General features: G+C 45.9%; 2 protein-coding genes across 5 annotated transcripts in view; one reads left to right on the top strand and one right to left on the bottom strand.

Moving 5' to 3' along the window:
* Positions 1-24,860, bottom strand: part of ERAP1 (endoplasmic reticulum aminopeptidase 1) — a 150,806-nt gene extending 125,946 nt beyond the window's left edge. The window contains exon 1 of one of the 3 annotated variants that reach the window (XM_077462357.1): positions 24,761-24,860. The gene's annotated coding sequence lies outside the window, so the exon portion shown is untranslated. The remainder of the gene's footprint in view (positions 1-24,760) is intronic. The other 2 variants (XM_077462359.1, XM_077462360.1) reach the window with 2 other exon arrangements.
* Positions 24,861-25,409: 549 nt separating this feature from the next.
* The window catches only part of LNPEP (leucyl and cystinyl aminopeptidase), a 204,165-nt gene continuing 201,828 nt past the window's right edge, over positions 25,410-27,746 (top strand). For both annotated transcript variants that reach the window (XM_077462351.1, XM_077462350.1), the window contains exon 1: positions 25,410-25,631. In XM_077462351.1, coding sequence (XP_077318477.1) covers positions 25,613-25,631 — 19 coding nt within the window. In that variant the 5' untranslated portion in view covers positions 25,410-25,612. The remainder of the gene's footprint in view (positions 25,632-27,746) is intronic.

Below are 27,746 nucleotides of genomic sequence, written 5' to 3'. Positions count from 1 at the left end.
CGCTTCAAGGGGAGAGTTCTCAGAGAGGTAATCCAAGACGCATGGAATATTAAGGTCTTCCTGCTCATGTTTATTGGTCAGCATGCAATATATATATACTGTACACACACACAGTATATTGCAGTTTACCAATGGTGGCTGCAATTGTTTTTTTAGGCTTTTTTTCCTTTATTTTCACCCGGTAATTGGGCCAGTACCACATTTCCTGTCATAGGGTGTCTCCTCTATCTTTAAAGGAGCAACGGAGACACCTTTGGATAATAGCACTGTCTGGAGAGAGTTAGATGGACTTTACTTTTATAAATAACAAATTAAAGCCAAACTCCAACTAACAATTTTTATGTTTTTTTATTTTTATTTTGGGATAAACGTTTTACATGAATAAAAGATGATTGTGTGTAAGCACCCCTGTCAGTGGTAAATGGTTCTTGTCAACCCTCTAACTGTCACTTTCCCTCGACAGCTTGGCCTGTTAAAGAAAGTTGAAATGGAGGCCCCTTTGTCACGAGAGGTCTGTTTGGATTGAGCTGTCTGTTTTTCAGCTGGACCCGAATGGACACTGCATTCTCCTTTCTAGAGCACTGGATGGAAATGGACTTGTGTCTGTTTACACCCAGCTACTTACAGGTCCAATCTGGCCAGATCATATTGGAGGTAAGTTGGGTGTAAACAGGCATCTGGTCCATTTACATCTGGCTGAACCAGAGAGCAGAGTTGGCTCTGCCTATGTCCACTCTGCATAAGTGAAGTGGACATGGATCTGGAGTGGACATGGATCTGTCATCTGCATGGTTCCCCTGCTGAGTAAAATTGGATCCAGTCCATGTGAGGCTCAATTTGAATCTATATGGGTGGCTGCAAGTACGGGAATTGCTGCAATTCCCAGACACGCAATCACCACAGTCAAAATGACCATGCGATTTCACTGAAGGTCATGTTTTGAAAAAGGTGCTTGCACCATTTTCTGTGGGAAATGCAAATGAATGGGATGCCGTGCCCAAGCAAATGTGGCCTGCACCCAAGTATAGGTGTGAACCGAGCCTGAAGAGGGCTTAATGGGCTTACTCAGTTGAAAATAAGGGGAAAAAAGCCTAATAACAAAAGGGGGGGGGGGGGGACTTTGAGCGAGATGTGTGTTTGCACAATTGAAAAATATTCCACAATATTACAAACGTTTATTCATAAATTGCACATAAGACATGGTACATTGCAAATATGATGAGCTGATATAAATAATTAACAACAATTAAAATTCCATTATTGCACATGATGAATTAAAGAGGAAGTAAACTTTCCCACTCTGATTCTTCTTTTCATTTAGTCCATTATAATAAGTAATTATCAAACTATAGCCACTGTAATCCAGCCCAAATCACATATTACTTACTGTTTAAAGAAACGTTAAACAGTAAGTCCACAGTGGAGTATATTTCGCCCTTACATGAAGCATTTCCTGTACCGTTAACCAAGCCTCCTTCTCAATCCAACGTTTCTATGGCAACCCCGCTTCCGTGTTCATAGCTGACTTGTTTTATTTCATAGTATTTACTTGTGCCGATTGTCTAATGTTTGGCTTTGTCAGTTTTATCAGCTTCAGCTGATAAGACTGCAGTAATGGCCAGGTTTACACTGCATGTGATGTCACATGGTCACATGGGGGTGTAGGTGGAAGCTCTGAGTGATTATGCAGCCTCCTGGGAGTTCAGTGTTGTGCCGTAGGAAGTCCTGATAACAGATGGACAAGCACATAGAGAGTGTGCCGTAAATTGGGGGAGATCTGGGCATGCTCAGTGACGTCATTCTAAAGAACAAAAAGGATTACAACAATACTAAGCAAGTAATGAGATATCTACAAGCAGTGTTCATTAGGGTTTTTTATGCTGATTTACATGGGACAAAGTTGTGGGGGAAGGTTTACAACCACTTTAAAGCCATGTATAGGATGAGATGTAAATGCATAATTGGTAAAAAACTGCATTTAAAAACAGAAAGTTCCAGTTCTTCAGAAGCAAATGCAGAATGCATATCTACAAAAAATATGAAAAAGATTCCAAATTACTTCAAGTCAATAAAATGAGGCTAAGGGGGAGTAACAAAAAAAAAAAAGGCCAGACACCCCAAAAATTACTTACATATCAGCTCTGAAATAGGTCATGAAATGCTGAGAACTGGAAGTTGAGGAAGGCTGGAATTTTTTTTGGGGTGGGGGGGGGCAGGTGCCTAGTTTTCAGAGGGACTTCCTGGCCCACTTCCTGCTTCCGACTTCAGGCCACCTAGGTGGCCCCTCCCTCCCTGCAATCTTCTGGGACTAGACTAGAGTATAAAAAGTTGCCTATACATATTTATTATTGACAGTCAATCTTATATTGTTATTATTGATAGCTGACCCTGTTTGATGTTGGTCTGCGTTTATCCCAATAATAAATTTATATGGAAGGCATGAATATTTCCACTCTTTCATTTATCATTATTTGCAAATACAAATATTGCAATTTTTTTCTTAGAGGCATGCGGACTGGTTGTTTTTGTTTGGCTGTTCTGTGACTGGTCTAGGAGCTGTGATGCATACCTGGGGCTTCCCCTCTCCTCCCTGTCCATCACTAGGGGACTGGGTGGGTCTCCCAGGGTGCATCAGCATCATGCCGAGCGCATGATGCCACCACTTGGTCACTTCTGCGTCAGCTGTCCTGGTGAGAATACCCTACCCCAACACGCCCAGAATGACGTTGGGGGCATCATGCATAGCGGCTGGGGCAGATATGCATTACATAAATTACGGGAAGCAATGGTTTCCAATTTCATACAGCACGACCTTTGGAACACAAGTTAGCACCACCACCAGGGTTGCCAGGTAGCCACCCTTTTAATTATTTTTGTCCCTTGGTCTTTCACTTCCCCCTGGGTTCTTTTTGTCCCTTGGTCACCTTAGGTAGTTCCTAATTCTCTGGACAGGATTGGTCTGTCACGATCCCAGGATATTTGCACTTTTTGTCTTTTAGGTACAAGGTTCTCTGGTGGTTTCCAAACACAACCTCTTCCACTTTCCCTCACCTCTTTCCTTCACATTGACCTCACTAGTACATAGGCTGTATGCCCCTTGCAAGTCACACCTCATTGACTACACAAATTTTTAAATTAATTTAGATGTGGGAGCTGCTCCCAGGCACCATCAAGTATTTCACCATGGACACCCTTCATTTCTCCTTTCCTCCCCTCGAGTGTGGTGTTGTCCACCTTGGCTGCCTGTAGATTCACGTCCCCTCAGCTCCCAACAGGGACATTTTCCAGCCTTCCTCAACTTCCAGTTCTTAGCATTTCATGACCTATTTCAGAGCTTATATGTAAGTAATTTTTGTGGTGTATGGCCTTTTTTTCCCTCCCCCTTATCCTCATTTTATTGATTTAAGTCATTTGGAATATTTTTAGTAGGTATGTAGTCTGCATTTTCTTCTGAAGAGGTGCAACTTTATCCACGAAATGCGCCAAGCTTTTAAATGCAGTTTTTTTTACCAATTACGCGTTTACATCTCATCCTATACATGGATTTCATTCAGTATGTGTAATAATGGAATTTTAATTGTTGTCAATTATGTATATCAGCTCATTATATTTGCAATGTACCTGTAAGAGTCCATCGCTTACTACACATGCACCAATGGCACGTTGCCGCAAGAGGAAATCAGTGCCAACTGAGCATGCGCCAAAGACACCTCAAAGCACCAACTCCCGCACCTGCACAGAAGACTTGATGGAAAAAGGCAGGAAAATGCCCAGGAGGCGCACAGGAAATTACCTCAAACTTCCCTATATAAGCCCAGCTTGTTCCTGTGCTAGTGTGTGATCTGTCTGAACTTGTTGTGACCTGGAAACCTATTTGACTACTCTTGATTCCTGTTTGCCATTGACCTCGGATTTGTACCTTTCTACTTCTTTGCCCCTTTTGTACTCAGCTGCCAGATTGGAACCGACCCCGGCTTGGATCTCAACCATTCTTCTGATTAACCCTTTTATACTTCGTTGCCAAACTGGACTTGACCAAGGCTTGGATCTCGGTCTAAGGCTTGCACGGTGCTCCGCACCCCTGGTACCCGTGCCACTCAGTGTCCACCAAGTCTCTGTCTCCATCTTCAGAGGTTTCAAGGACTCGAGGTGCAAGGGAGGCCTCCTCACTATTTTCAGTCTCACATCAGGTACGTGGCCCTCGTGACAGTACCATGTCTCAATGTCTCTTATTAATCAACAGGGATAGAGGCATATGCTCGTTTGACCATATGCCTCATTCAAAGTCCCAAACCCACCCTCTTTTTATAAGGGAAAAAAGAAAAAAACGAATGTAGCCACTAAATTTAAGGACTCCTTCACACTATTTGTTTTTCTGCACTGGACAAATGCAGGTCACCGCTGGGGCATATAGAAAACTAGGGATGAGCTTCGTGTTCGAGTCGAACGTACGTTCGACTCGAACATTGGCTGTTCGTCCGTTCGACGAAACCTGAACTCTTGGTCCGTTCGCGTCAAAATTCGTGTGGCGCGCGCGGACCACAATGCACTGCGGTGGCGCAGTGCATTGCTGGCTCATGATTGGCCAAGCATGCACTGTGACCCCGCATGCTTGGCCAATCGCAGCGCCAGCAGCGAGGAGAGCTGTGTAGTGCACGCTCAGGCTGTGTAGTGCACGCCCCACACTATATAAGGCCGCCTTTGAGGCGGCCTCGTGTAGTGTGTTGGCATCTGAAGCAGTGGGTGTTCTGTGTACCTTCAACACAGTACACACCAATCGTTTTTGGCTGATTTCCTATCTTGCTGTTGTGTAGTGGTTATTGTCTGTGCCCTGACCGCAGTATACACCACTACACTATATTCACCTCACCTATATAGCTAGCTAGTGATCTATCTTTAACCACTTAACAACCGCCCATTGCCGATTAACGGCTTCAGGGCGGTTGTTTAACTCTGAGAGGCCGTTAATTAACGGCCTCCCAGAATTCTGCTCTCGCGTGCCCCCTGGGGCGCGCACTCGAGAGCATCCGTGACCGCCGGGTCCACAGGACCCGGCGCATCACGGATCACGGTAAACGGCCGCTCGTCGCGGCCGTTTACCACGTGATCGCTCCGTCAAATGACAGAGTGATCACTTGTAAACAAACCGGCGTCATGTTATGACGCCGGTTCCTCCCTCCCCTCTCTGTACCGATCGGTACAGCGGAGGGGAAAGAGATCGGTGTCAGCAGCGATGTGGGCTGCATCTGCAGTGCCCACGTCGCTGCTCACCGAATTTAACCCCTCAATTCCCTGACAATACCAGTGCATACTCTGCAGTACCCTGCCATTACTCTGCAGTACCCCCCATTACTCTGCAGTACCCTGCCATTACTCTGCAGTAACCCCCATTACTCTGCAGTACCCTGCCATTACTCTGCAGTACCCTGCCATTACTCTGCAGTAACCCCCATTACTCTGCAGTAACCCCCATTACTCTGCAGTAACCCCCAATACTATGCAGTACCCCCCAAAACTATGCAGTACCCTGCCATTACTCTGCAGTACCCCGCCATTACTCTGCAGTACCCCGCCATTACTCTGCAGTGCAGTACCCTGCCATTACTCTGCAGTACCCTGCCATTACTCTGCAGTACCCCCCATTACTCTGTAGTACTCCCCAATACTCTGCAGTACCCTGCTATTACTCTGTAGTACCCCGCCAATACCCCGCCAATACTCTGCAATACCCTGCAATAAATTGCCATACCCAGCCATACTCGGAGATACCCAGCCATACTCGGTGATACCCTGAAATACCCAGCCATAGACGCCCCCCACCCCTCACCGCCCTCCGGTGCTTCTACCAACTCGCCAGTACGATCAAAGCCAGAATCTTTTTTTTATTTTTTATTTCAGGCTTCCCAGCCTAGAGGTGAGATGTGGGGTCATATTGACCCCCAGATTTCACTGTAAAGAGGACCTGTCACCCCATATTCCTATTACAAGGGATGTTTACATTCCTTGTAATAGGAATAAAAGTGATCAAAAATATATTTTTGGGGAAAAAAATGTCAAACTAAAATAAATAAAGTAAAATGAACAATTAAAAAAAAAAAAAAAAAAAAAATTAAAGCGCCCATGTCCCCATGTGCTCACATGCAGAAGCGAACGCATGCGTAAGCCCCGCCCACATATGAAACCGGTGTTCAAACCACACGTGAGGTATCGCCGAGAACGTTAGAGCGAGAGCAATAATTCTAGTCCTAGACCTCCTCTGCAACTCAAAACATGTAACCAGTAAAAAAAAAATTATGAATAAAAAATTACTAATCTGCTAAATTTTATAACAGAAACAAAGAAAAATTCATTTTTTCGCAGAATTTACAGTCTTTTTTCTTTTATAGCACAAAAAATAAAAAACTGAGAGGTGATTAAATACCACCAAAAGAAAGCTCTATTTGTGTGAATAAAAAGGACAAACATTTCATATAGGTCCAGTGTTGCATGACTGAGTAATTGTCATTCAAAATGTGAGAGCACCAAAAGCTGAAAATTGGTCTGGTTATTAAGGGTGTTTAAGTGCCCAGTGGTCAAGTGGTTAATAATAGAGCTTGCAGTCAGTAGTGTTAGGAGATAGTGCGTGCTGTCTGCGTGCTCTGTACCCAGTCCATACCACTATAATATAGGGCAGGCCCCTACTTTCAAACATCCAACTTACAAACATCTCCTACTTGCAAACGCAAGGAGACAGCAGCAAGTGAGATGAAAAAAGACGGACGACAAAACAAATTATACAGGGGTGATAACCCTTCCCTATGTTTTCCAAAAAGCTTAAAAATCGTTTTTTTGACTGGAGCTACACTTTAAAAATGTACCAGTTGAAAATTACAAACAGATTCAACTTAACACAACAAACCTACACAGTCCCTGTCTTGTTTGCACCGCCTGTATACTGCTGTTCTGAGTATATAGGGCCTGGGGGCCACACGCATTTCCTTTTTTTAATATGGGTACAGGGTTCCCCTTAATATGCGTACAAGACCCAAATAGGCTGGTAATGGGCAGGGAGGGCTACCCATGCCATTTTTCTCAATGATTTTCAACCATATTGCAGGAACCAGATATAACATTAAAACCGCAAGCAGTTTTAAATGGTGTTATTTCCGTTCAATGTCATTTTGTGCAGGGACTGTTCTAAACACGGGAAACACGTGGCACTTCACAGGCATACTACAGACACCCCCCAGGCACCATATTTAAAGGAATATTTCACTTTTTTTTTTTCACTTTAATCGTCATTAAAATCAGTGCTCCCGCCAAAACGGCCATTTTTAAAACTTTTTTTTGCATTGACCCATGTCCCCTGAGGCAGGAGTCAGGTCCCCAAACCCTTTTTAGGACAGTATCTTGCATATTAGCCGTTAAAATTAGCACTTTCCAATTCGAACGTTCGAGTCCCATAGACTTCAATGGGGTTCTAACGTTCGTAACGAACATGGGGGCCGTTCGCAAGTTCTGGTGCGAACCAAACCGGGGGGTGTTCGGCTCATCCCTATAGAAAACAAGAGATTTTTATGTGCACTGTTGTCAATGAAACATTGGTGTGATGTGCGGTGGTGTGCAGTGCCGGAAAATGCAACATGTCACTGCACAGCAGCACAATGCATGATGGTACTGTGCAGTGATATGAAGCGACTCTTCAAATAAAGTAAAACAAAACAAAAAATAAATAAATCACACTGCGGGTAGATTTACTAAGAAAACCAGGAAGTAATGGTCACTCTACCTTTAATAGCGCCCAAGTAAGCCAATTAAGACTTCAACTAGGCAAATATGCAAATGAAAAAAGAGCGCTATTACCCTATTACCGGCAAACATGCCTTTGTAAATGCAGAATCGGCACTAATCTGCGTTTCCGCGGATTTGCAAGTGCCAATTTCTACCAAGTTTATTACCGTAATTATTGGCATATAACATGCACAGACATATAACATGCACCCCAATTTTAAGAGGGAAGTTTAAGGAATTTATGTTTTCACAGCCCCCTTTACAGTACAAGTCCCCCTCCCCCTGCACAGTACACAGCCCCCTCCCCAGTACACAGCTCCCTATCCAGTATAAAGCCCTCCTCTCCAGAACACAGTCCCCCATCCTGTATACAACCCCCCTGCCAAGTTAACAGCCACCCATCCAGTACACATCCCCCCTCCCCAATATACAGTCCCCCATCCAGTACACAGCCCCTCTCCCCAGTATACAGCGCCGCATCCAGTACACAGCCCCCCTCCCAGTATACAGCCTCTCATCCAGTACACAGCCCCCCTCCCCAGTATATACCCCCCCATCCAGTACACAGCCCCTCTCCCAGTACACAGCCCCCCTCCCCCTGCACTCCAAGGAGACCCTCAGTCTCCTGAGACAGCACTACCAGTATTCTCTACAGTTAAGAAAAAAAAAATCAATGCCAGCCCCTTCCACACTGCTCATCCTGTGTCACTTATTGTAAAATGAAGCTTCCATATACCTCAATAGCTCAGTTTTTTTCACTGACCTGGTCACATGACTGTTCTCTCTGATGTTACAAAGATGGTCAAGTGATCGCTCTCCTCCTCCAATCTAAATCTAAAGCTAGGAAGAGGGAGGAGTGGGAGGAGGAGAGCAGCCAGAAAAAACTGAGCCATACAAGCTTCATTTTATAATGACACTGACACAGGAGGAACAGTGTAGGAGAAAGGACTAGCAAATTATTATTTTGATCAACTTTAGACTATGCAGGCAGCGCTGTCCCAGGGCCAGAAAAGGCGGGGCGGCCGGCCTGACACCCCCAATGGGTGGCAACCGGGGGCAGACCGCCCAATCCCCACCCCCTGTTGTTAAAACATAGTATCGGCGTGTAACATGCAGGGACTTGTCCTCTGTTTTCAGGGGAAAAAAAAGTGTTTGTTATACGCCGATAAATACGATATATGAAACTGCACATTATCACATAATTGTGAATAAAACATTTTTATGTGAGATGTGCTGCATCTATTTATGTATATTCCAATTAGTATTCCTAGTTTGTTTTCTTCTTTTGCTAACGAATGCAGTTATGAGTATTACAGAGTAATGTCTGCTATTCTGTAAAGTTACATTATTATACAGTATTGAACATTTACAGTTACATATCTGTTACATGTTTTTGTTTTCATGTTAATTTGTTTTTTTTATGACTATAAAGCAGTAATTATTTATGTTTATTCTTTAATCATACTACACTATTATGCAGGCCTCAGCGTACTTAGCACAATGGCTTGATGCTGTGCACTGATGTCTACAAAGCACTCAGGTTATGAGTTCAAATCCCAGCCAACTTACCACCCACCTAAGGCAGCTGTGTTGGTTTTTCCAGTGCACAAGCAAATTAAAATGTAAAACATTCCACACCATAATATTATTGAATACTTACATACCATTGCATGCATGTGAAGAGTTAATATTATTGAATCAACCAAACTTATGTGCACTTACAGTGCAGTGAATTTGCATTCACCTAATTTCAGCATATGCTGCTGAGTACAACGCAAGCTTTCAGTAGGCGATATCTCTGTGGGTCTCAGGAACCATGAATCAGACCGAGACAGAAGTACAGTTAAATCACACTTGTTTAATAATAATAAGGTAAACAGAGAAAACATAGTCAAAACAAGCCAGAGTTCAGTAACTGGATATGGTAGTCAGCCAAGCAAATGTCAGAGAGCCAGAGATAAACTTAGTAGTACAGCAAGCAGGATCAGGAGCCAGAAGGAACGTCAGCTGAGCAAGTCTTCAACAGGAATGTAGGAGAAAATCTACACGAAACACATTTGAGATGTGCATACTAGGAGGAAGGTCCAAGGCATAAGCCACTGGGTTAATCTTGCGAAGGATACGGAAAGGCCCAATAAACCGAGGTACAAACTTCAAAGAAGGAACACTAAGTCGGAGGTTGCGAGATGACAGCCAGACTCTGTCCCCAACCTGGTAGGAAGGTGCAGGCAAGTGTCTGCGGTCAGCATAGAGTCTATACCTATTGTTAGCATGTTGCAAAGCCTCCTGAACTTGTGCCCAAGGGGAACGAAGGCCATGGAGACGCTCCTCTAACGCAGGAATACTCCATGGAACAAACTAATCAGGCAACATGGAAGGTTGGAAACCATAATTTGCCATAAACGGGGACAATCGGAAAGCAGAATTCAAGGCACTGTTGTAAGCAAACTCTGCCCATGGTAATAGGTCTGACCAGTTGTTATAATGGTCAGAAATATAGTAACGTAAGAATTGCTCCAAGGACATTGTTAATAAATTCCTGGAAAACTGCCGGGGTGTTACAAAGGCCAAAAGGCATTATAAAGGTACTCATAATGGCCTGTTCTGGTATTAAATGCAGTTTTCCACTCATTGCCCTCTTTAGTCTGCCACACCCACACCAACATCACGTAGGCGTGCACTATGGAGAGTAGGCAACTGCAGCAGGGCGGACCAGCCCTTATAAGCCATTCTGGAGCGGTTTGACTCACATGGTGGTTCCAGCCTTTTACCTGCACACTTTGTGAATCACTCAGAATTGAAGTGTCTATTAGGTAAATTTGACCTAATTTTTTCACCCACGTTTTATGCTGCACTTTCCTTCTATGCTACCTATTTTCCTTGGTTGATATGGTTTCTTAATTTTCTATGTAGTTCACCTCTCCATCATCTTTACCTCCTACTCTCACTAACCTAACTTTACCTATACACTCATTAGCATCTCATTATCCTATCCTAGTTTATTATCCTATCCTAGTTACCAAGTTTAGGACATATGACTCATTGTACCACATAATATGAGTTTACAATCTATTTTATAATCTCACTTTTGTTCTTAGCACTCATGGTCATTTTTGACCATTATCTTTTGGAATTTTCTTTCTTGGAAACCATCTTTGTTGAATCCCGGTCTGTCATTACCACCTCAGCTCCCACCAGTGATACCCCTAGGGGTTTTCTGATCCATGTTGGCACTTTGCTACTGCATAGACACACTCAATGTAAGTACTTTTGAGAGTGGTTTTGGGGGGTTTATCCTAGGCAAGATTACCTCTAGTTATTTTATTTTAATCTCCTTCCGTGACAGGGTCAGACCTTACAGATATTCTTGTTACTATTATACTACAGCATTCAGTTTTCCATGTGTATGCTCCTGAAGAGTGGATGAATCCACAAAATACATAGAGCTATTATATGCCATGTTTTTATGCCAACTATATGTTTTATTGATTTAATGATCACTTGTATTATGTGATTTGTATTATTAATGAATAATTGCCATTGCTGTACGTTTATCCTTTGAACAAAATATATTGGTTTTCTTGGTGCACTCATGATTACCCTCATGTAACTTATCACTGACTTCCAATAAATTCAAACTTTTTACACCTGCCTGCTTCATTTAAAGTCCCAACCCCCAGTCCTCCTGTATGTTTCAGCCCAAGAAAGGGTGACCAAAACCAGGGGCTTATCCTTCTGGATAACTGGGGACAAAACAAGGCCACCTAAGGTCTGTCCACGACAGGACCTCAAGGTTCGGGCGTTCCCTGGACGGGTAGGACAAGACTTCAAAAAGTAACCTGCCTGGCCACAATAAAGGCACAATCTCTCTCTCCTCTTAAAGGCTCTCTCATCCGCATGAGAGAGAGAGACGTGTGAAGCCCAAGTGCATGGGTTCATCTTCACTGACCACGTCGGTACCAGGAGGCATGGGAGGTGAGGGAGGCACGGGTGGGACTGCAAAGCTCGGAGACAAACTTACAGGAGACTTCCGCAAGCGCTCCTTAAAAGAAAGTCTTTCTCCGAGTCTGGAGTCAATGAGGATGGCAAATGAGATCAAGCTCTCCAGCACAGTGGGTATATCTCGGGCTGCTATCTCATCCTTCATGGAATCCAAGATACCATGAGAAAAAGCAGCCACGAGGGCCTCATTGTTCCAAGCAACCTCTGCTGCCAGAGTATGAAATTCAATGGCGTAGTCGGCAATAGTTCTTGTACGCTGATGGACATGAGGCCCTTGGCAGCAGGAGCGGAGTGTGCGGGAACGTCAAATACCCTTTTAAAGGAGGCCACAAACTCAGGGTAACTCAAGACAGCAGGTTTTTGTGTCTCCCATAGAGGATTTTCCCAGGCCAAGGCTCCCTTAGAAAGCAAAGATATCATGGAACCTACTTTGCATCAGTCCATGGGAAACACCTGGGGCAGCATCTCAAAGTAAATCTCAACCTAGTTGAGAAACCCTCTGCATTGAACTGGATTGCCCAAAAATCGCTGGGGAAGCGGAACGTAACCACACATACCTCTTATAAAGGTAATACTCGAGGCGGGTGCCTGCACAGAGACTGGTGCAGCAGCAGGGATGGCCTGCAACTCAGGTTGTACCGGAGCAGCCACAGTGGGAGACTCCAGGTGTGGAGTCTATGGAAAACTGATCCATGCGGTGATCTTGCTCATCCAATCTGGAAAAAATATTACCAACAAGTGGATTGACTGCAATTTCTGAATTCATGGCCTTCTCCTACTAAGAGATACCATGAATCAGACCGAGACAGATGTACAGTTAAATCACACTTGTTTAATAATAATAATAATAATAATAATAATAATAATAAGGTAAACAGAGTAAGCGCAGTCAAAACAAGCCAGAGTGCAGTAACCAGATAGGGTAGTTAGCCAAGCAAATGTCAGAGAGCCAGAGATAAATGTAGTAGTACAGCAAGCAGGAGCAGGAGCCAGAAGGAACGTCATCCGAGCAAGTCTTCAACGGGAACGCAGGAGAAAATCTCAGTGATGTTGACAAAGGCGAAGGCAGAGATCAAGTAAGCTGGACGACTTTAAGTAGGCAGGACTGACGAGCAGAATCAACAACAGCTGGGTAACTGTGGAGAGAGATGGGTGCCACGGTACTACTTGCAGTGAGCCCACAGGCGAGCAGGTGACACGGGATCCCCCCAGGGCGTGGAATCTAAGAGCCAGCCGGTGTTCCGCCCTCTCATGAAGGTTTGGGCTTAGCAGCGTGCTGACCCCAGGTCACGACCCCTGGGTTCATCCTGCTCGCTAGGGAAGTACCAGAAGACACTGTTAGGCAAGGATGGATGGATGAATCAAAGGAGAGCCGGATAGTGAGCCAAGGTCAGGTTGGGCTGCAGACAACGTAATCAGAACAAGCCGGGTCGGTACACAAGAGATCAGTTCACGAGAGGTCAGGTAAAACAAGATACACGAAGGGAGCTCAGAAACAAATGTTGCTCAAGCAATGGTAGCTGGTTAGAAAGGGATTTAAATAGAGAACCACATGAGGGGCAGGACAGGAAGTAGCAGGAAGGAAACATATATTAGGCAACAGGTGAAGGGCGGCGACACCCATAGCTGCAGAGTGCACAGAGCTGAACACCCGACAGTGAAACAACAGATGCCAGCCGACCCACTGCAGTAAAGGTGAGACACAGATCAGCTCCGCAGCTGATCTGTGACAATGGGAGCTGGCAATTAACCAACAGGTGAGGGGCCGAGCGCAGCCCTGACAGTGGGTAACCCATGAGTCTTTCAAGGTAGAAGCGCAGACCACTAGGCTCCTGAGCTAAGTACAATCATACATAGAAAATAGATTTACTAGTGTTTAATTTTTTTAATTCTATACAAATAATATTTTGCATTTGAGGCATTAATATTATGGAAACAACCATGCTCATGCTTACGTGGCATTGGCTATTAGGCATTCAAGTATTTTTGATGAAGATGCAAATGCTATTAAAGTGTATGGGACAGGAACATGAAAAATCTAAAGTCCTCATTTTAAAGGCTTATATGCAAGTTATTGCCATAAAAAGTGTATGGGGACCCGGGTATTGCTCTAGGGGACACGTATCAATACAACAAGTTTTTTAAACAATCGTTTTTAAAGGAGCAGTGATTTTAATGATGCTTAAAGTGAAATAATAAAAAGTAAATATTCCTTTAAATATCGTGCCGGGGGGTCCCCTTAGTATGCCTGTAAAGTGGTGCATCTGTGCGACTTACAGAACATGCCGCAGCAATAATTACATTTCTAAAGGAAAAAATTGAATTCATACTTACTCGCGGCTGTAATGTATTGCTGGCTCCCGACAATATAGATAAAAAATCTATGAAAAAAACGCAGTATATGTACAGTGGGTGGTCCAGAAGCGTTTAAAATAAAAAAAAGTCCCACCATGTACTGTACATCCATCGTCAATCACTCGATGGACCCAAAAAACAGAAAAAACAAATAACGCTCCACCTCGATGGGAGGGCTCTCGCTGACTGCTGTCTCTTTGCTTTGACAGCTGTTATACTGGCAAGGGCGGGTCCACCCAGTGATCTAAGCGGATGACCCTGCCCCCTTCTGACATCATGTGACATAATACAGCTGTCAAAGCGAACAGACAGCAGTTGGCGGGAGCCTTCCCATTGAGGCAGAGCGTTTTTAGGTTTTCTGTTTTTCGGGTCTGTCGGGCGGCGTGATTGACGATGGATGTACAGCAGGGACACTTTTCTTTTTTTTTTAATAAAAGAATTGTCAAAAACTGTCTATTGTTGTTTTTACATTTTGACACTTTTTTGGTGAATGGGCAGGGGTATGATACCCCATACCCATTCACATGGAGGGGGGCAGGTCCTGGGGGCCCCCTTGTTAAAGGGGGCTTCCAGATTCTGATAAGCCCCCGCCCACAGACCCCCATCCTGACCTGCCTTGCTGTATGCTCGGCTAAGGGGCAGGAATGGATTTGGGGGGGGACCCCACGTCAAATTTAAAAAAAAAAAAACTTTTTTGGGCTATTTTCTTCTTAACCAATTCTGGACCGCCCCACATACATTTACCGATGGCCATGCGAGTTAAAATTAGAGTATTTTGCATATCTAAGCATGCGCACTTGTGCTGGTACATAGTTGTAAAGAGAGGGGGAATTTATCTCTTCTCAGTCTTTCAATGATATTTCAGTTTATATATCAAATTTTTAAGCAGTGTAAAAGCAGATTATCTTTAAACAATATACCACATATTTAAATACTATTTAGGCTATCATATCATGCTCAAAACATTATTTCCATGTACAATTCCCGTGTTTCTAGCAAGAGTAATGATTTGGATGGTCTCTGTTGTCTGAGATCTATAGTGAATTTAGTTTTGGGAACATTTTTTCCCCAAGCACTATAGTGATTTCCATTTCCGTGCTAATTAGCATGATTTGGTTATTTTGAGAATATTTATCCACGCATTCGCATATTCACGCTATAGTAAATCAACCCCCGTGTGACGCATTCAAATGTGTGCCAGACTGCTCCCTCCTGGAGCCAGCGCTAAAGTAACGTAGCCTAATGCCCTGTACACATGGTCGGACTTTCCGACGGAAAATGTGCGATCGGATCTTGTTGTCGCAAAATCCGACTGTGTGTGGGCTCCATCTGACTTTTTCAGTCGGAATTTCCGACACAAAATTTGAGAGCAGAATCTAAAATTTTCCGACAACAAAATTTTGTTTAAATTTTGATCGTGTGTAGACAATTCCGACGGACAAAGTGCCATGTATGCTCAGAATAAATTACGAGACGAAAGCTATTGGCTATTGCCCCTTCGTACGTGTTGTACGTCACCCCGCTCTGAACGATTGGATTTTCCGACAACTTTGTCTGACCGTGTGTATGCAAGACAAGTTTGGGCAAAATTTTGTAGTCGAAATGTCCGACCGCGTGTACCGGGCATAAGGCCTGGTAAGTTGCACTATATTACATTTTTATTTTTTCCGGTAATACTACTATGCACAAAATCTACACAGAGAAAAGGGCTCTGCAACCAGGCATACAAGTATTTAGGAGAAAGTTTAAGGAAACATGATGTCACTATAAGGAGTGTGCAGATAAAGATGTCTCAAGGTCGGGGTGACATGTATTCTAAATAGAGCACAGAGCCTGCAGAAAATATGTAGTTACATATAATTATATTATGAAAAACATGTCGCTACAAATACATGTATAAGTCCTCCCTTATTCAGGTGCAATTAGGCATACACCTTAGCCCTTGTACACACAGTCGGACATTCCGACAGAAAATGTCCGATTGGACCATGTTGTCGGATAATCTGACCGTGTGTGGGCTCCATCGGACTATTTCCGTCAGAATATCCGACCGACAAAGTTTTAGAGCTGGGCTATAAAATTTTCCGACAACCTGATCCATTTGGACAAAGTCCAATCGTTTGCATTGAACTCCGATCGGACAAAGTGCCACGCATGCTCAGATCAAATTCCTAGACCAAAGCTATTGGCTACTAGCCTGAACGTAGTCCCGTCGTAACGAAATAACGTCATCGTGTTCCGAACGATCGGATTTTCCGACAACTTTGTCCGACCGTGTGTATGCAACACCAGTTTCGGCCAAAATCCGACAGATTTTGTTGTCGGAATGTCCGACTCTGTGTCCGGGGGCTAAAATACCAATTGGGATGCAGTACTTGCACGGGCACAGTTGCTGCCCCCAATTTGACATATGTGCAGGTGCATGTTCCCAAACTTACACTGTGTTCAGGGGCCCACACATGTACCCACACAGATGTCCTATTGGGCGTAGGTGGCTGTGTCTGTGCCCCCTCCGCATCCCTTAACAGGAATGGGACTGCCTGATTAGGATGAATGGAACATCTGCACATCCCATGCAGGCAAACGCAGCCCTCTCATGGGTGTATGTATACTTAAGTATGTCTATGTGTACAAGGCCTTATGTGGAGTATTTTACTACACACCCTGAGGTCCAGCGCCTTGGAAACCAAGCCCCTAAAGAGGATGTAAAGGTTCAAACATACTGCATATGACCAATGGCTCTAAATAATCTGCATCTTCTGAACTGCACTGAGCCACGATTTATACCAGTGCTGATTGTGCCTCACGCTACTTGCAACTTCCCAGGTCAAAGTCAGCTGACAAGTTGCACCCCATTAGCAGCAATGGAACCAAATCGCTGCAAATCAAACTGCAGACTAAAATAAATTTGCACAGGTGTCAGCATGCCGCACTGATAGTCGGCTTTGAAGTCGCACTGAAGTAGCTCCATTACAACCTCCCCAACATACAACAAAGTGTAGGGAATCATGTGATGGCAGGGTGTAATACACAGTAAAGACCTAGCCAAATCTGTCTGCAGGAGATTTTATAGAACTAGGGCAGCATGGTGACGTAGTAGTTAGCTCTTATACCTTGGGACACTGGGGTCCATGGCTCAAGTCCTGGCCAGGGCACTATCTGCATTTAGTTTGCATGTATTCCCAGTGCTTCAACGGGTTTCCGCTCCGATTCCAAAGACATGCTGCTCCTTAGTTTTGGAATAAATTGAAAAGGTTTAGAACCTCTGTAGATTTTGTTTATTGCTGCCTGTGTCCCTACTGGGATAATTTATCCCTCTAACTGTCCTGGTGACCTCCATCACCAGACCAAAAGTAATGGGACATCTAGAACTGTAAAGTTGCTACAGAACAAGTAGTGGGGGTAAATCTCCCAATGGGGACACAACTGTCTAAGTCCTTGTACACACGGTCGGACACTCCGACGGAAAATGTCCGATCGGACCGTGTTGTCAAATAATCCGACTGTGTGTGGGCTCCATTGGACTTTTTCCATCGGAATATCCATCCAACAAAGTTTGAGAGCTGGATATAAAATTTTCCGACAACATGATCCGATCGGACTTTGGCCGATCGTTTGTAGAGAATTCCGATCGGACAAAGTGCCATGCATGCTCAGATCAAATTACAAGACCAAAGCTATTGGCTACTAGCCTGGAAGTAGTCCCGTCGTAACGAACGAACGTCATCACGTTCAGAAAGATCGGATTTTCCGACAACTTTGTCCGACCGTGTGTATGCAACACCAGTTTCGGACAAGATCCGTCGGAAAAAAATCTGACGGATTTTATGGTTGGAATGTCCGACCGTGTGTACAAGGGCTTAGAGGGGACTTCCTATAGAGATTTGCCTAGTTGTATCTCTAGGACAGGAAGTAAAAGGAAATCTCCATGGATACACTATATTCAAAACTGAGTAGAGAGACATTTCCAAGAGCCCTGCAACTTATGCCATAGGTTTAACCTACCCGACACTTTGCACATACATGTAAAAATCTACATTTTTTTTGTTAAAAAAATTACTTAGAAGCCCCAAACATTATATGTAATAAATTTACAGTGCTTTAAAAAAAGTATTCGCAACCCGTGAAATTTTCCACATTTTTGTCATGTTACAACCAAAAACGTTAATTTTATTGGGATTTTATGTGATAGACTAACACAAAGTGACACATAATTGTGAAGTGGAATGAAAATGATAAAGGGTTTTCCAAATTTTTTACAAAATAAATATCAGAAAAAAGTGGCGCACATTTGTATTCAGCCCCCCACTCTGATACCACTAACTATAATCTAGTGGAACTCAGGACTCGACAAATCCCAGGCGCCAAGTCACCGTTGCGACTAGAAATTGTGCCCTGGTTATTGTCACTGACCGGTGCCTCTGCTACAGGGCTGGCTGTGGGGTCTTGGCCCGGAAAGTGGAGGCCCTCCAGACACAGAGCACTGTCTGGTTCTCGGGATGGAGCAGGAAGAGAGCGGCTCAGCAGCCGCTGACATCCTCCTCCTTCTCCACACACTGTTGGCAGAGCAGCGCCGCAGTGTGTGAAACTGTGTGTAGAGAGGAACTGTCAAAATTGAGGCTGAAGGTCGGGGTGGGCGGGACCCGGGGTGGGCAGGATCCAGCTATCCAACACCAGCCAATGGGATGGGATCTGGGTGGGCAGATATGTGTATTTGGCCCGCCCCTTTCTTAAGCAGCCCAATCATTGGCTGGATAGCTGCTGGGTCCCGCCCACCCCGGGTCCCGCCCACCCCGGGTCCCGCCCACCTCTGACATCATGCTGAATTTGTCAACTCCTCTCTCTCCATACAGTTTCACACACTGCAGAGAGCATTCAGTTTCACAGTTACACGATCGGCTGTGAACCCTTCCAGTGCCACCTGCCAGTGCCATCCAGCGCCATCTGCCAGTGCCATCCAGTGCCCCCTGCCAGTGCCACCTGCCAGTTATTGCCAATCAGTGCCATCCAGTGCCACCTTCCAGTGCAATCCAGTGCCACCTGCAAATGCCAGTTAGTGCCACCTGCCAATGCCATGTGCCAGTTAGTGCCACCTGCCAGTGACAACCAGTGAAATCCAGTGCCACCTGCCAGTGCCACTTGCCAATCAGTGCCAACCTCTGCCACTTGCCAGTGCCACCCATTGCCACCTGCCAGTGCGAACCAGTGCCACCTGCAAGTGCCATCCAGTGACACCTACCAGTGCAATCCAGTGCCACCTGCCAATGCCAGTTAGTGCCACCTGCCAGTGCCAAGCAGTGCCACCTGCCAGTGCAATCCAGTGCCACCTGCCAATGGCAGTTAATGCCACCTGCCAATGCCACCTGCCAGTGCCACCTACCAGTGCCATCCAGTGCCACCTGCCAGTGCTGTCCAGTGCCACCTGCCAGTGCCAATAAGTGCCACCTGCCAATGCCAATTAGTGCTACTTGTCAATGCCATCTGCCAGTGCCAACCAGTGCCATCTGCCAATGCCAGTTAGTGCCACCTGCCAGTGCCAACCAGTGCCACCTGTCAGTGCTGCCCATAAGTGCCACCTGTCAATTCCCATCAGTGGCACCTCAGTGCTGCCTATTGGTGCTCATCAGTTCCAACCTCAAAGCTGCTCAATCAGTGCAGCCTATCAGAGCACATCAGTGAAGGAGAAAAAAAAAAACTTATTTGCAAAATCTTATGACAAAACAAAAGTTGATTTTTTTTTTTTTATATTGTCCTTTTTTCTCTTGGCATCAGGCATGAGCAATTCATATTTCCCGATGCCCCAGACATGCAGTTCTGGGCACTGGGCTGAGGATTTAAATAACTGGCTCACAGCTTTTTCAGCTGGCTCCTAGATTCTAAGCAATTTTGCCAAGCCCTGGTGGAACTAATTGCCTTCACAAGTCACCTAATTGGTAAATAGAGTTCACCTGTGTGTCATTTAATCTCAGTATAAACACAACTGTTCTGTGAAACCCTCTGAGGTTTGTTAGAGAACCTTAATGAACAAACAGTATCATAAAGGCCAAGGAACACACCAGACAGGTCAGAATAAGGCTGTGGAAAAGTTTTAAGCAGGGTTGGTTATAAAAAAAATAAAAAAAAAAATAAAAAAAAGATCCCAAGCTTTGAACATCTCACGGAGCACTGTTCAATCCATCATCCAAAAATGGAAAGAGCATGGCACAACTGCAAACCTACCAAGACATGGCTGTCCACCTAAACTGAAAGGCCGGACAAGGAGACCATTAGTCAGATAAGCAGCCAAGAGGCCCATGGTAACTCTGGAGGAGCTAAAGGGATCCACAGCTCATGTGGGAGAATATATCCACAGGACAACTATTAGTTGTGCACTCCACAAATCTGGCCTTTATGGAAAAATGGCAAGAAGAAAGCCATTTTTGAAAGAAAGTCATAAAAAGTCCCCTTTGCAGTTTGCGAGAAGCCATGATGTGGGTGACACAGTAAACTTGTGGAAGATGGTGCTCTGATCAGATGAGACCAAAATTGAATTTTTTAGCCTAAAAGCAAAATGCTGGTTGGAGTTGATGGGAAGATGGATGGAGCCAAATACAGGGCAATCTTAGAAGAAAACCTGTAAGCCCTTGTACACACGGTCGGACATTCCGACCACAAAATCTGTCTGATTTTTTTCCGACGGACTTTGTCCGAAACTGGTGTTGCATACACACGGTCAGACATTGTTGTCGGAAAATCCGATCGTTCGGAACGTGATGACCTTCGTTCTTTACGACAGGACTACGTTCAGGCTAGTAGCCGATAGCTTTGGTCTTGTAATTTGATCTGAGCATGCGTGGCACTTTGTCTGATCGGAATTCTCTACAAACAATCGGACAAAGTCCGATCCGATCATGTTGTCGGAAAATTTTATATCCAGCTCTCAAACTTTGTTGGTCGGACATTCCAACGGAAAAAGTCTGATGGAGCCCACACACGGTCGGATTATCCGACAACACGGTCCGGTTGGACATTTTCCATCGGAATGTCTGACCGTGTGTACAAGGGGCTTAGAGTCTGCAAGACTGGGGTTGAGGTTCACCTTCCAGCAGGACAACGACCGTAAAAATACAGCCAGAGCTACAATGGAATGGTTTAGATCAAAGAATATTCATGTGTTAGAATGGTCCAGACCTAAATCCAATTGAGAATCTGTGGCAAGACTTGAAAATTGTTCACAGACCCTCTCCATCCAACCTGACAGAGCTATTTTGCACAGAAGAACGGGTAAATTCTCTCTCTCTAGATGTGCAAAGCTGGTAGAGACATCCCCAAAAAGACTTGCAGCTGTAATTGCAGGGAAAGGTGGTGCACACCACACTTTTCAGATATTTATTTGTAAAAAATTTGTAAAACCATTTATCATTTTCATTCCACTTCACAATCATGTGCCTCTTTGTGTTGTTCTATCACATAAAATCCCAATGAAATAAATTTATGTTTTTGGTTGTAACGTAACAAAATGTGGTATGAATAATTTTTCAAGGCACTGCATATACTGTGTATATATTATTATTATTTCTGGTACTTATATAGCGCTGTCAATTTATGCAGTGCTTTTATATAAACATTGAACATTTACATCAGTCTCTGCCCTCAGGGAGCTTTAGACCTAAGGTCCCTAACACACACTCACACACATACTAGGGCCAATTGAGACAGGATCCGATTAACCTACCAGCATGTCTTTAGAGCAGTGATGGGCAACCTTTTTTGGCGTGGTGTGTCAAAAATCGGCAAAAATCGAGCATAACTCGCGTGGTGTGTCACTTTGACAAAAAAACATAATTTTGCGCAATTTATAGTTTAAACTACAAAAATGTATAATTGTATTTAATAAACCAAAAACAAATTGTTTAACATACCTGCTTAGTAACTTATTGTGCCGGAGTTCAGGCCTACAGACAAAAGGGGTTGAAACTTTTATTACTACATGACTACAACTCCCAGCAGCATGCCTGTATACAGCCTACGGCTCTGCAGCTACGCCAAATCTAAAACTCCCAGCATGTTGCACTTGACTATATAGTAGTATAGGTTATGGTGCAACATGCTTGGAGTTGTAGTTTTGGCTCAGCTGCACTGCTGCAGAGCCATAGGCTGTATGAGGGCATGCTGAGCATTGTAGTTACTAACTGCACTTCCCAGCATGCCCTCATACAGCCTATGGCTCTGCAGCAGTGCAGCTGAGCCAAAACTACAATGCCCAGCATGCTCTTATACAGCCTATGGCTCTGCAGCAGTTCAGCTGAGCCAAAACTACAATGCCCAGCATGATCTTATACAGCCTATGGCCTGACTTGGGAGAGGCGCGCACTGTTCCCGCGCTCCTCTCCTGCGGATCCTCCCTAACGTCCTCGCCGTGCTGATGACGTGTGTGCGCACGGCACGCACGCCTTACCAGCAGACCCTGCGCTCAGAAAGAGGTTGTGCTTCACTGTCAGGCGGCGGCGATACAGTAAGTGAGTGTGGGTGAGGGAGATCACACGTCCCACCCCCCCACCCCCCCCCCCCTGTTCCTCCAGCACAGATTCTTTCATCCTCGGCAGCCGTGCAGGAGCCGAGGATGAATCGCATGAAATCCTGCGTGTGTCACCCCAAATGGCTACGCGTGTCATAGGTTCGCCATCACTGCTTTAGAGTGTGGGAGGAAACCGGAGTACCCGGAGGAAACCCACGCAGGCACAGGAAGAACATGCAAACTCCAGGCAGATGGTGTCGTGGTCAGGATTCAAAATATATATATATATATATATATATATATATATATATATATATATATATATATATATGTGCTAGAATTTTTTTAGTAACATCCCACCTGTCCTATAGCAAAATGATTGCCGGTGGGGGTTCCATTATCTTGACTGGATGTGATAGGACATCCAGCAGGATAAGCTGTTTGTGCATGCCCTCGGGGGTGCGCAGCGCAGCATTTGGCAGTTCGGTGCATCTCCGGTCACGGTAAAGAGCCTATGACGTAGGCCAGGGATCTTCAAACTATGGCCCTCCAGCTATTGCGGAACTACACATCCCATGAGGCATTGTAAAACTCTGACATTCACAGACATGACTAAGCATGATGGCAATTGTACAACTGAACAACTGGAGGGCCATAGTTTGAAGACCCCTGACATAGGCTCTTTACCATGTGATCAGGTGTGTCCAATCACAAATGATCACAGCATTACTAGGAAGTCCCGGTTATCGGTATTCCTCTATTTGTGGACAGCTCTTCTGAAATGTGGGATCTTCACTGATAATGAGTGCAGTGATTATCAGTGCAGCCCCATCAGCGGTGTCCACCTGTGATGTCTACCAGTGTCCACCTGTGAAGCCAATCAGTGCCCATCAGGAATGCCAATCACTGCTCATTAGGTCAGTGCCTATTAGTCCTGCCTATCAGTGCCGCCTATGAGTGCCCATCAGTGCTACATAGCAGTGTCTCCTCATCAGTGCCGATAATTATTAGTGTCTCCTCATCACTGACTGCCCATCAGTGCCGCCTCAGCAGTACTCGTCAGTGAAGGAGACAATAATGTGCGGCTCTGATGAGGAGGCACTGCTATGCAGCACTGATGGCCACTGATAGGCGTCACTGCTATGCACTCATAGGTGGCACTGCTATTTAGCACTGATGGGCACTCATAGGCGGCACTGAGAGACAGCAAGATAATAAAAAATTCCATGTGGGTACAGTGTTGAATGACCGCGCAATTGTCACTGAGCCTAGGTTCAAACATATGTGATGCGGAACCTGTGCGATTCCCACATCGCTCCTCTCCGCAGGCAGTTCACACTGTCCTCAGAGAACCGCTGCAGGTGTCAATGCATTGTTAATGACACCCCCAGATCGGTTCACAGATCACAGTGCAAACTGTGATCTCGCACAGGAATCGGGATTCCAGTGCGGGGGGGGGGGGGGCATCCCTGCACCTTTTTTGTGCGAATCCAATGTGAGTTCAGACAAACAACTGTATAGCTGAACTCGAATTGCACAGACATCGCTGTGATCGGCCCCGAGTGTGAATCACATGCGATGTCTGCGATCGCACAAGTGTCAACTTTGGCTCAAAGTGTGAGAATTGGCCTGGGCAGGAAGGGGGTGAAAGTGTCCAGTATTGAAGTGGTTAAAGGGATTTCTCAGCAAAACAAATAATGAAGGCAGGATGGATGGGGGTTGCACTGAATATTAAACATGAATTAATCGTGTTTTTGTGGTTCTGATTTCAGCACAAGGACATTTCCAGTATAGAGGATCATGTGACAGGCTGATGGGGATCCATAGCTCTGTGTCATATTCTCTGGCCTCTTCTACACACACAGGACTTCCCTGTCACTCTGATGGCTGAACACAAAGTCTGTGCATAGGCGATGCTGGGAGGATCTGCTGCCCTGCAGGCGCACAGTACACATTGTACCATCTCCATAGATCACACTACAGACACAATCATACAATTTACCTTCCTACAGCACACATTGTGTACACAGCGGATGTATACATGGAGGAGGGACAGCGTTATATACATTCTCTTTTCACCCCCTTCCCAAGTTATCAGCACTGATCGGCCAATATATGGCCAGGGAAGGGAAGTACCTGATGGTCTGGCCACTGAAAGGTTAAATCATCTCCTGGCTGAGCGTTTGATGAGACTGCCGCTTGTCAGCGCTGCTGGGCGGGGATACGGTCCATGACTGGGAGGAGAAAGGCTAGTGGGCGGGGATATAGTCCATGGCTGGGAGGAGAAAGGCTAGTGGGCGGGGATATAGCCATTTTCTGGGAGGAGAAAGGCTAGTAGGCGGGGATACAGTCCATGGCTGGGAGGAGAAAGGCTACTGGGCGGGGATACAGTCCATTTTCTGGGAGGAGAAAGGCTAGTGGGCGGGGATACAGTCCCAGAATGGGAGGAGAGAGCATAGTGGGCGTGGATACGGTCCATGGCTGGGAGGGGAGAGGCTAGTGGGCGGGGACACAGTGCATGGCTGGGAGGAGAAAGGCTAGTGGGCAGGGATACGGACCATGACTGGGAGGAGAGAGACTGGTGGGTGGGGCATCGTGCTTGTCAGCGGTGTTGGGAATGCATGGGATAAGCTGGTGGGAGGTGTAATCATTGCTTGCCATTGCTGATGGGAGGGGGCATAGTACCCAGCAGGGTGGGGATTGGGCTGCTGGGCGGGGACATTGACCCTGGTAGGGTGGGGATAGATTAGTGGGAGGGGTGATTGTGCCTGGCAGGGAGGGGAGAGGAAGTGTGCAGTCCGGGCAGACCACTCTCCGCCTCCTCCAGTTGCAGCTTGTGCTTGTTGTGTCCCAGCACAGACACGGAGATCGGAGCTCATATACTCCACCATGATGGCTGATCACTAGGTGCCGTCACCCCGCACTGCCTGCCCTGACCCTTCATACAGACTCCCGGCATCAAGAGAGGAGACACAGCCCTGCCTGGACATGGAGCCCGCATCTAACGGCAAGTATCTGCGGGAGTGATGTGGAGGGCTCGGGGCACACGTGAATGTCACTCCCCAGATGATCAGAGAGGCTTCCAGAGCATCATGGTTCATGCCTGTCATTCCTCCCCCCTTCCTCCCTGTGTCCTCAGTGTAAACATTGGAGGATCCATCATACTGCATGTGTGTGTATAGAGGGAGGAGGACAGGGTGTCACTGCCCAGTCCTGGGACCTCACTGTCATCATCTACTGACAGCTTACTGTCATCTCATGTGAAGGTCAGAGAGACAGCTCTGTGCACATAGGAGAGAAGTGTCCGGTCCTGTACGTGTCCTGTAGGGAGACGTGTCCCTGTCCTGTAAGTGTCCCTGTCCCGTAGGGAGAAGTGTCCCTGTCCTGTAAGTGTCCCTGTCCCGTAGGGAGAAGTGTCCCTGTCCTGGAAGTGTCCCCGTCCCGTAGGGAGAAGTGTTCCTGTCCCGTAGGGAGAAGTGTCCCTGTCCTGTACGTGTCCCGTAGGGAGAAGTGTCCCTGTCCTGTAAGTGTCCCCATCCCGTAGGGAGAAGTGTCCCCATCCCGTACATGATCTGTAGGGAGAAGTGTCCCTGTCCTGTAAGTGTTCCTGTCCCGTAGGGAGAAGTGTCCCTGTCCTGTAAGTGTTCCCGTCCCGTAGGGAGAATTGTCCCCATCCCGTACATGACCCGTAGGGAGAAGTGTCCCTGTCCTGTACGTGTCCCGTAGGGAGAAGTGTCCCTGTCCCGTACGTGTCCTGTAGGGGGAAGTGTCCCTTCCCTGTCCTGTACTTGTCCCCGTCCTGTACATGTCCCATAGAGAGAAGTGTCCCTGTCCTGTACTTGTCCCTGTCCTGTACTTGTCCCGTAGGGGGAAGTGTCCCTTCCCTTCCCTGTCCTGTACGTGTCCCTGTCCTGTACATGTCCCTTAGGGACAAGTGTCCCTGTCCTGTACTTGTCCTGTAGGGGGAAGTGTCCCTTCCCTGTCCTGTACTTGTCCCCGTCCTGTACATGTCCCATAGGGAGAAGTGTCCCTGTCCTGTACTTATCCCCGTCCTGTAGGGAGAAGTGTACCTGTCCCGTAGATGTCCCCATCCCGTAGGGAGATGTGTCTCTGTCCTATACTTGTCCCCATCCCGTAGGGAGATGTGTCTCTGTCCTATACTTGTCCCCATCCTGTAGGGAGATGTGTCTCTGTCCTATACTTGTCCCCATCCCGTAGGGAAAAGTGTCCCTGTCCTGTCCCCTTCCCGTAGGGAGACGTGTCCCCATCCCGTACGTGTCTAGGATTGCCACCTCATCCCTTTAAACCCAACCACATCTGAATTACACAGGTTCTGAGGCAAGCTTAATGTGGATAAGGCACTAAGTGAGTTTAATTACCACCTTAATCAGTCACAGAACCTGTGTAATTCATATGCGTTTGGTTTTAAAGGGATGAGGTGGCAACCCTATATGTATCCTGTAGGGGGCAAAATAGGGCCCCGTCCCGTATGTGACCTGTAGGGGGGTATTGTCCGGTGGGGAGGGGAGTGGGCCCGTACCGTATGTGTCCTGTGGGGGGGGGGGGGGGGGGGGAGTGGGCCGTGTCCCATATGTGCCCTGTAGGAGGAAGTGAGCCCTGTAGCGTGACCTTATGCCCACATTTACCATGGTGCAGTATGTCATGCAGAGAGCTGCTAGTAAATCTGATCATGGTGACCAGTAATCTTCTAGATTGGTAGTGATGGCCAATCACAGCACAGATGTATCTTGCGTATACTTGCAGAAAAGTCTGCCTATTGTTTATCGGAACGCATACCCAAATAACAGGAAGTCTCTGTAGTTAGCTGACATTAGCCTGTAATTTACTTTCATTATGAATCCAGCCCTGTGATACAAGCACTGAAATGATGTGAAAGGTCGTCGTGTCTTCCCACTGCTTTCTCTTGCAAGTGTAAAAGATGCTTTTTACAGCTGAGCTCCAGGGAGACGGCGGACACGCATCCAAAATACACACAAGGGGTCTATTTTATCTGCCAAATTATTTGTATTTCTGTCTATCCAGTCCTGAGACTTGGACAACCTGCCATATAGCACAGCCAGATGGAAAACACCACTGATTCTATTTAGCATTTGTAGACTGT

This window comes from Lithobates pipiens, unplaced genomic scaffold, assembly GCF_037356315.1.
Source record: "Lithobates pipiens isolate NorthernLeopardFrog02 unplaced genomic scaffold, aLitPip1_a1.2 Scaffold_3, whole genome shotgun sequence".
Classification (NCBI taxonomy): domain Eukaryota; kingdom Metazoa; phylum Chordata; class Amphibia; order Anura; family Ranidae; genus Lithobates; species Lithobates pipiens.
Note: the sequence above shows the minus strand (reverse complement) of the source record. Positions and strands in the feature narration are given on the sequence as shown.